The sequence below is a fragment of the Semicossyphus pulcher genome, unplaced genomic scaffold (assembly GCF_022749685.1).
Source record: "Semicossyphus pulcher isolate SPU_LCO1_2020_fin unplaced genomic scaffold, fSemPul1.0.p SCAF_21, whole genome shotgun sequence".
NCBI classification, from domain to species: domain Eukaryota; kingdom Metazoa; phylum Chordata; class Actinopteri; order Labriformes; family Labridae; genus Semicossyphus; species Semicossyphus pulcher.
In genome coordinates this window covers 23,175,001-23,185,000 of record NW_027211695.1, presented here as the reverse complement: position 1 = coordinate 23,185,000, position 10,000 = coordinate 23,175,001, and the positions used below count along the sequence as shown (strand labels likewise).

General features: G+C 43.0%; 1 protein-coding gene across 1 annotated transcript in view; it reads left to right on the top strand.

Moving 5' to 3' along the window:
• The window catches only part of LOC138600660 (voltage-gated potassium channel subunit beta-2-like), a 25,393-nt gene that overhangs the window by 9,426 nt on the left and 5,967 nt on the right, over positions 1 to 10,000 (top strand). Inside the window, exons 2-7 of the mRNA XM_069672128.1 lie at positions 2,322 to 2,365; positions 2,468 to 2,505; positions 2,756 to 2,835; positions 3,488 to 3,532; positions 5,443 to 5,487; positions 5,572 to 5,615. Coding sequence (XP_069528229.1) covers positions 2,322 to 2,365; positions 2,468 to 2,505; positions 2,756 to 2,835; positions 3,488 to 3,532; positions 5,443 to 5,487; positions 5,572 to 5,615 — 296 coding nt within the window. The remainder of the gene's footprint in view (positions 1 to 2,321; positions 2,366 to 2,467; positions 2,506 to 2,755; positions 2,836 to 3,487; positions 3,533 to 5,442; positions 5,488 to 5,571; positions 5,616 to 10,000) is intronic.

Here is a 10,000-nt window from a genome sequence, read left to right as displayed (position 1 = left end):
TTTGCGTCTTAGTCCCTCCAACTAGAGATGCATGGAGAGACGCGAGGAAACCAGGAGAGGAGAGAGGAAACCAGGAGAGGAGATTAGGCCAACAGTTTCAGGATAAATAGAAATCACGTCAAGCTGATCAAACCCGACCTCACTGATGATCACGCTCACACGTAGTGTTACCTGCTGACAGAGAGACTCTCCTGCTCCCTCTGAATTCATTCATTCATCTTTGATAAAAGTTAGCAGGGGAATAACTGATCATGACGAGAGGTATTTCTTTAGATTACGTTTAATAGAAATTAATCTGTTTTTGCTTTTGATTTTTACTCAGATGTTGACTCTGAAAACAAATCAAATCTGCAGTTATTCACTGCATTTTATATATTTTACGACAAGTTATGATCAACTACGTTGTTTATAGTCGGTTTCAAGGCGCCCTGTTAAGTCTGTTTTAAGGTCCGCTTCTTCCTCTCTGCGTTATGAAACTCCGGTGATGTTGTGAAGTTTCACATCAGTCCGATCTGCTGCAGCGTCCAATCACTAACTGATCTGTAATAAGGGGGCGTGTCGGCCAGTAAAAGACTTCCGTGGAGGCTGCTCTCGTGTATCCTCGCTTATCGCTCCTCCGAACTCCCTCCTCCCTCCTCGCTCCTCGCTCCTCCGAGCAGCGATAAGAGCTTTGAGATGGTCCTCAATATGGCGGCTCCGGAACTACTTTTATTTTGGGCGAGGAGCGAGGAGCTATCAAATAAGAGACTTGATAAGCAGCCAGGGACTCCAATGAAGATTAAAGGTCAAAGGTAGCAGAAGAACAGCATGACAGCGGTACTGAGGACCCGATATAACAGATAAACCAACTGTATATAAAGATGGACGACGCGTCTCCATCTGCTCCCATTGTACGTAATTGATGCCAAAACAGCCCCCTGATAGGCGCTGCCATCTTGCGATGGTGACGTTATACGGAGCCAGAGTCTGCGCAGTAGAGATCGGCGAGTGAAGCGGCCGTAGCCACTTCTGCTAACCCAAACACACACTTAACTTACCGAAACAACAGCAAGGAGCCCGCACGCCGGCGTGTTTAACAGCAGAAAAGCTTCTTGTGTTGGTCTGAGGTTAAAGTTCACAGGTACGTAAACTTCAATGACTGTAGTGATTGTTTTAGTTACGTTTCCACTCGCCGTTCGTCCTCCACTCTGCTCACCCGGAACTGATCGGCTGCAGGAGCTGTATTGGTCAACAGAGCTGTCAATCATCATTTTTATAGCATCAAATAACTAATTAAAATAAACTTGTCAGAAAAATGAACACTGTGACATAAATCAGCAGGATAAGAACTAACTATAATGACAGAAACCATGTTTGACAAAAATGTATCTGACGTGTATTTTGATTTTATAGTTTGACTCATGTCCCATCTGTTAACATGGAGGAGGCGGGCTTTATGAGCTATACTGCAGCCAGTCAGCAGGGGCGACAGAGAGGGTTTGGCTTCACTGTTAGGGAGCCTTCATGTCGGCCATCTTTTCATACAGTCTATGGACAGAATGCGTTTTAGCAGCTGACGGCTTTTTTGTCATTGTTTTCAATGAGAAGCTTTTTGCGCGCTGCTTTTGCATTGCAGAGCAAAACCGTAACCGTAGGATTCAACAAAAGAGGCGGTGCGGTGCGCCTCGTGTTTTACAGCCTGCAACACGCCCTCTGTCTGAGAGAGGTGTGCAGGTGGACTCCAGGTAACCAAAACAGGATCATATTTATAATTAAAATATTTAAGTTTTCATGCTTTTTAAATATTAATTACACATTTTCAGATAAACATATCAAAGTGTTTGGACTGATGGACATCAAACACAGACTGTAGAAGTGTCTTAGCCCTGTATCCCCTCTAATGTCCAGCAGGGGGCGACTCCTCATGTGATCCTATAGAAGTCTATGAGAACATGCTCCTCCTCCTCTCCTGATGTATTCCCTCAGTAAACATGTTCCTGATGACTTGATGGTCTCAGTCTCTAGTTTCTTCTTCAACACAGCATGATGTTCATTTAGTCACTGATGCTCCCACTGAGAGTCACACAGACCATTCACTTTTAAGTGTGAACATGAAGCTCCCTCACCAAGCTAGCGCTAGTGTTAGCTGACGGCTTCAAAGTCACTTCTGCTTCCACAAAAACAAGATGGCAGCAGCAAAAATGCCAAATGTGAGACTTGATAACAGCAGATCACAAACCAATGGGTGACATCACTGTGGCCACGCCCACTTCTTATATACAGTCTATGGATAAACTGACTGCATGCTGCTGCAGTCATTAACTGATCCCATTGTTCTGCAGGAATCTTGGAAAATCTGGACTGAGAGTATCCTGCCTGGGACTGGGTGAGAACACACACACACACACACACACACACACACACACACACACACACACACACACTTACATACTGTATACAGCCAGTGATGTTTTTTCTCTCCTCACAGGAACATGGGTGACGTTTGGCTCTCAGATCTCTGATGAGGTACTCAGAGTGTGTGTGTGTGTGTGTGTGTGGGTGTGGGTGTGGGTGTGGGTGTGTAACTGTGTGGGTGTGTGTGTGTGAGTGTGTGTGTGGGTGTGTAACTGTGTGTGTGTGTGGGTGTGTGTGTGAGTGTGTGTGTGTGTGCTACGCATGAACAAACAATTACATAACCATTACTAGAGGTTTCTGCACACATTAATGTGGGTTACTGCCTCTGTGTGTGTGTGTGTGTGTGTGTGTGTGTGTGTAGATGGCGGAGAGTGTGCTGACGGTGGCCTACGACAGCGGAGTGAACTTGTTTGACACAGCGGAGGTTTACGCCTCGGGGAGGTACAGTACGACCTGTCTGTCTGCCTGTCTCACCTCTCTATGAGAGCGTCTCCCTCCACCTGCTTTCATGCACATTTACACTGAGGACATGAACACAAACTAAAAGCTGCATTCAGACAGGAAGAACATCACGTGTTCTGCAGCTTCAGTAGCACAGAGAGGAGACACACAGATACTGGTCTGAGCACACACACATCAAACACGCATGCACACGTCCAGTGTGCCTTCCACAGAGTAACACATCTCTGATGACCTCCTTCAGGATGACAGCACTCAGTAGTCTGAACGTCCAGGTGTACACTGCTAACAGGAGCTGCTAACGGCTAATTCTGCAAACAGCTGACATCACAACATCGCATCTTTGCTTTAACTGACTCTCATTTTTGTTCCCAAACAGGCCCACATGTTGTGTTAGCATGTTAGCATCTCTCAGATTAGCAACTTCATATGAAAGTCAAATTAATTCAGCTTTAGAAACTATGTAGAATCTGGAACATGATTTAAACTGGGGGAGGCTGAGGGTGAGATCATCACTGGGGTGGTTTTAAGCCCCTCCCCCGCAGACAGGACCACAGTGAAGCTTTAGTGAGTACAATGAGAGCAGCATGTGGATATTAAACCTGACTGATGGACGTCTGTGTCTGTGTCTCAGGGCCGAGACGACTCTGGGAAACATCCTGAAGAAGAAAGGATGGAGGTAATCAGGTGCTCGCGTCTCTGTTCCTGCAGGCTCACACATCGAGTGTGTGTGCTGATGGTTGGATCAAACTCAGCAGGACTTTCACCAACCAGACAAAACAAAGTCTAGCACTCGTCATGATGTGTTTCCTCATTTTAACCAGCAGTCTATTCTGAACCAACCAAACTGACTGAACATGTTACACGCCTGTCACACAGGACAAACACAGCTTAAAACGGACACTTAGAAGACCCTAGGAGTACCCTGAAGCAGACACTAAAGCGATCACTATAACAGACCTTTAAGGCACATTAAAACATTGAAGGGTAAACTAACACATTAGGCAAACTGATGCTACAGGGTACCTTAAGACCTACACTGACCTAAACAGAAACCTAGGAGACACTAAAGAGTACCCTAAAACAGACACTAATCAAACCGTCGAGGCTCCACTTTTACCTTAAACCAACGTTAAAGGGTACCTTAACATTAAAGGGTACCTTAACATTAAAGGGTACCATAAGACAACATTAAAGGGTACCTTAAAACCAACATTATAGGGTACCTTAAGACAACATTAAAGGGTACCTTACACCAACCTTTAAGGGTACCTTAAACCAACATTAAAGGGTACCTTAAGAAAACATTAAAGGGTACCGTAAGACAACATTAAAGGGTACCTTAAACTGACATTAAAGGGTACCTCAAGACAACATTGAAGGGTACCTTAAACCAACATTAAAGGGTACCTTAAGAAAACATTAAAGGGTACCGTAAGACAACATTAAAGGGTACCTTAAACTGTCATTAAAGGGTACCTCAAGACAACATTGAAGGGTACCTTAACATTAAAGGGTACCTTAACATTAAAGGGTACCATAAGACAACATTAAAGGGTACCTTAAAACCAACATTATAGGGTACCTTAAGACAACATTAAAGGGTACCTTACACCAACCTTTAAGGGTACCTTAAACCAACATTAAAGGGTACCTTAAGAAAACATTAAAGGGTACCGTAAGACAACATTAAAGGGTACCTTAAACTGACATTAAAGGGTACCTCAAGACAACATTGAAGGGTACCTTAAACCAACATTAAAGGGTACCTTAAGAAAACATTAAAGGGTACCGTAAGACAACATTAAAGGGTACCTTAAACTGTCATTAAAGGGTACCTCAAGACAACATTGAAGGGTACCTTAAACCAACATTAAAGGGTACCTTAAGAAAACATTAAAGGGTACCGTAAGACAACATTAAAGGGTACCTTAAACTGTCATTAAAGGGTACCTCAAGACAACATTGAAGGGTACCTTAAACCAACATTGAAGGGTACCTTAAGAAAACATTAAAGGGTACCTTAAACCAACATTAAAGGCTGATGCTCCCCAAGCTCTGTACAACACAGTCAGGGGTTAATCTTATATTACTATTGTTCTTATTTAAACCAAAACATGACCTTCATCTGAACCAACATGTACCAACACTCACACCTGTGGTTGTAGGAATTGCTGACCTTTAACCTTTTCTGTAGTTCCAGTTCAGCGATGTCACCTGACAGGGGTTAACGCAACGTTTACAGACAGCTACAGTGTTAGTGTTGAGTCCTCAGCAGCTCACAGTGAAACACAAGGAGCTTCTTTTACAGTTTGAGACACTGTGATCAGAATAAACTGTAAGAGGTGACTCAGCACTTTTCTCTCCATCCGTCTCCTTCATCACGCCCTTTAATCTCCCTCCACCCTCCCCTCCATCATCCCTCCATCTCTCACAGTAACTGAGCACTAATGCTGACACCACCACAGTAAATAACTCTCTCTCTTTCTCTCTCTCTCTCTCTCTATCTGTCTGTGTCTCTCTCTCTCTCTCTCTGTCTGTCTGTCTGTCTGTCTCTCTCTGTCTGTCTACCTGTCTCTTTCTCTCCAGGAGGTCCAGTTATGTGGTGACCACTAAGATCTACTGGGGCGGACAGTGAGTGTTCACATCGTTCACTACGTGTCATTGACCCGTTTCTAAACGTGTGTTTGTAGTAACGTGTGTGTTTGTGTATTTCAGGGCGGAGACAGAGCGAGGGTTGTCACGGAAACACATCATCGAAGGTAAACAACATTTCATCTTTCGAGTCTGAGGAGATCTATGATCTGCTTACACACTGTGATGTTTGGACGAGAGCTGTCGCCCCACTAAAAATGATGCGCCCCAGACCCAAATCTGAGCCTTGGCTCAATGATACCACCCGTGCGGCCAGGCGCGAGTGCAGGAGAGCTGAGCGCAGGTGGAAAAAAGATTCATGTGTCTCATGAAATTCTCAAAGAAAGCTGGAGAAAATATCAGAGAACTGTCAAAGCAGAAAAAACAGTCTATTTTTCTGATATTATTTCCCCAAATCTTAATGAGCCACGTGTTCTTTTTAAAACTATTGATTCGATTTTAAATGCTCCCAATCCACCTGTCTGGAAGCTTCGTCACAAGTCTGTGAAGACTTTCTCTGCTGTTTTATTGAGAAGGTTGTAACCATCAGGACTCATATCTCACCCCCCTCTTTTGAACCTTCCTTAGCCGTCACTTGCTCAACTGTTTTAAATCGGTTTGAGCCTGTGTCACTTTCATTTCTCACAAAAATCGTCACTCAACTTAAACCCTCTTCCTGTCCCACAGACATTGTTCCTCCTCGCCTCTTTAAAGAGGTCTGGGAGACTATTGGACCTTGTGTCCAAAAAATTATTAATAGCAGTCTTGCTTCAGGGGTTGTGCCAACATATTTTAAAGAAGCAGTTGTGGAACTCCTGTTTAAGAAACCAAATCTGGACACTTCGGTTCGATCAAATTATAGACCGATCTCAAAGCTTCCTTTTATCTCAAACATCTTAGAGGAAACTGCACTTGTACAACTTCAGTCCTTTTTAGAAGTACACGGCATTCTTGAGATTTTTCAGTCTGGTTTTAAAGCTTTGCATAGCACTGAGTCTGCACTTTTAAGGGTTTTTAATGACCTTTGATTAACTACTGACTCCGGTGACTCTGCCTTTCTTATGCTTTTAGACCTTACTGCTGCTTTTGACACAGTTGACCACACAATTCTCATTTCCCGTCTCGAGCACTGTGTGGGTATCAGGGATGCTGCTCTGGAGTGGTTCAGGTCTTACCTGTCCGAGAGATGCTTCTCAGTGAGGCTTGGTGACTATGCATCGTCTTCTGCCACCCTATCTTGTGGAGTTCCCCAAGGCTCAATCCTTGGGCCAATCCTGTTTTCTTTATTCATGCTCCCCCTTGGTTTAACTTTTAAAAAACATGGCATCTCTTACCATTTTTATGCGGACGACTCCCAAATCTACCTGCCGCTTTAGAGAAACGATAAGAGCTCCCTGATACCCCTACTAGAGTGTCTAAAGGACATCGAGGCATGGATGGCTTTTAACTTTTTAAAGTTAAATGAAGACAAAACTGAGGTCATGGTGTTTGGACCCAGTCGAGGCTGTGATGTCCCTCCTATAGACCTGGGCTCCCTGCAGTCATATGTAAAACCCATAGTCACAAACCTCGGCGTCAAAATGGACAGTGATTTTAAACTTGGTAAACAGATAAACTCGGTAGTTAAAACAAGTTTTTATCATCTGAGGCTTTCATCTCAAAGTAAACCTGTTGTATCTTTTAATGATTTTGAGTGCTTGATTCGTGCTTTCATCTTATTTTATTTATTTTTTTAATCTTTTACTTTTTATATATTTTTATTTTAACATTTGAATTTTACTTACTTACTGTTTTCATCTGTTGTGCAGCACTTTGGTAACCTTGTTGTTTTTAAAATGTGCTATATAAATAAAGTGGATTGGATTGGATTGGAGGGGTTAGCAACGTTTCAGCTAATGCTAACTCTAGCTTGGTTAGCAAGGTGCATCTGTAATTGGAATGCTAATGTTGGCTAGCTAAAAACACACTTTTAACAGTTGACTCCTCTGAGAGGCTTTTAGTAAAACTGAACGCTTGTCAATCACAGGTAGCCCCGCCCTAACTCCTCCCCTCTTCCTGGTCTGTGTGACTCTCAATGGGAGCATCAGTGACTAAATGAACATCATGCTGTGTTGAAGAAGAAACTAGAGACTGAGACCATAAAGTCATCAGGAACATGTTTACTGAGGGGATAAATCAGGAGAGGAGGAGGAGCATGTTCTCATAGACTTCTATACGATCAGACTTCTTTACAACCAGAGTGATGGAGGGAGGAGACACAAATGGCTGCTGTCAGAGATGTCACAAAGCGTAACTTTTAATTATAGTCAGGTTAAAACTTTAGAGAGCAACTCTTTAAATGTCTCTTTTTAATCTGCTCTTACTTTGAAAGCACTGATTCCACAGTGATAATAATAATGATCATGATATAATAATGATGATAATAATGATAATAACTAAAATCTTTTTCTTTTAAGAAAAAGAGATTTAACAAACCGATCAGATCTTTAGACTCACTTCAACAGAGACACTCAGCCAGTGTGGAGTGATGAGAGTGAGTGAAGATCCACACACTAATTACACACACACACACACACACACACACACACACACACACACACACACACAGAGTGGGTCAGTGTCCTCTGTCAGTCGTCGGAGGTCGTCGAGGCTTTAAGAGGCTCAGTCACACCAAGACTGGATTAGAAGTTTAACACACACACACACACACACAGTTACACACACACACAGTTACACACACACAGTTACACACACACACAGTTACACACACACACACAGTTACACACAGAGATGAGCGTGCAGCATCAATCATCGTCCTGCTGCTAACAGCTCTGTTGACTTAAATCATTCTGTGAAACGCTAAACGCTAAATTTAAACCACAGAGTCTCGCTGTGATCAGAGCGTCTGTAACATCTGCTGCACATCTGCATCAACGCTGCTCACTTATTATTCAGCACTTTATTTGGAAGGGTTTTTGAAATGCTGGGACAATGTCTTCCCATTCAGCTAATGTGAACATTAGATGTTTACTGTGTAAGCAGAGACATGCAGGGCTGAAACTTGAAGCCAACGTTAAAGTAAAAACCCTGCAGTTCCTCTGGTGTCCACTTGAGGCTGCCTCCAGCAGTGAGTCAGTCCCCATAGAGCCCCATGTTAAACTTTACAGCAGAAATAAACATGTTTACAGCCTGGTACAAAAAACAGTTTGGGTCTCTATAGCTCATTTCTCTCTTCATGACAACTGTACGGGGAGAATCTTTATACAACTCACCTGTTTACATTATATTAAGGCTTAAAGTGATGCAGCATTAGGGGCGTGGCCTCTTTGAGTGACAGCTGGGAGCTGCTAGCTGTCTGTTAGGTGTCCCCTCAGCTAACTCAGTCACTGAACGTAACCTCAAGGCCGTGTTTGTGCTGTTGGAGCCTTTTGGAGATTTGTTCATGTAAATATCACAACGACATCATCTCAGTGTGTCTGTGACAGGGATGCACATAGACTGTGTTAAACCCACAGCCTGCTGTGTGTGTGTGTGTGAGGGCCTGACCATGTTGACATGTGAACACAACATGTATGACAACATGTGTGACTGTGTGATGTGTTCAGGGTCAGTCGTTCTAATCTTCAGCACTAACTGTGTTGTCCTTCTCGAGGTCGACTGGACGTCCTGTTGACAGAGCTGTCATCCACACCTTCATCACAACACAACAAACACAACCAACAACTATAGTTAGCTACAAAACAGCTAAAGAACACGTACAGTCAGACAGACAGACAGACAGACAGACAGGTGTTTCCTGTCAGCAGAGTTTCACAATAAATCTCCAGAAACAAACATGCAGAGATCCTCAGAGTAACAGGATCAAACATGTCTGTCTCTCAGGCTCACCCTCGCTGAAGGCTGACCTTTTGTTAATTGACTGAATACACAACAAACACAAAGACAACAAACAGCATGTTTTAGGTCATTTTGTGCGTCTTTGTAGTTGTTATGTGTATCTTTTTGTCTTTCATGTCTCTTTGCTGTCATTTTGAGTCTCTGGTGGTTGTTTTGTCTCTTTGTTGTCTGTTGTCTGTTTGTAGTCATGTTTGTCTCTTTGTTGTCTGTTTGTCCCTTTGTTGTCTGTTTGTCCCTTTGTTGTCTGTTTGTCTCTTTGTTGTCTGTTTGTCTCTTTGTTGTCTGTTTGTCTCTTTGTAGTCCTGTTTGTCTCTTTGTTGTCTGTTTGTCTCTTTGTTGTCTGTTTGTCCCTTTGTTGTCTGTTTGTCTCTTTGTTGTCTGTTGTCTGTTTGTAGTCTGTTTGTCTCTTTGTTGTCTGTTGTCTCTTTGTTGTCTGTTGTCTCTTTGTTGTCTGTTTGTCTCTTTGTAGTCCTGTTTGTCTCTTTGTAGTCTGTTTGTCTCTTTGTAGTCCTGTTTGTCTCTTTGTAGTCTGTTTGTCTCTTTGTAGTCTGTTTGTCTCTTTGTTGTCTGTTTGTCTCTTTGTAGTCCTGTTTGTCTCTTTGTTGTCTGTTTGTCT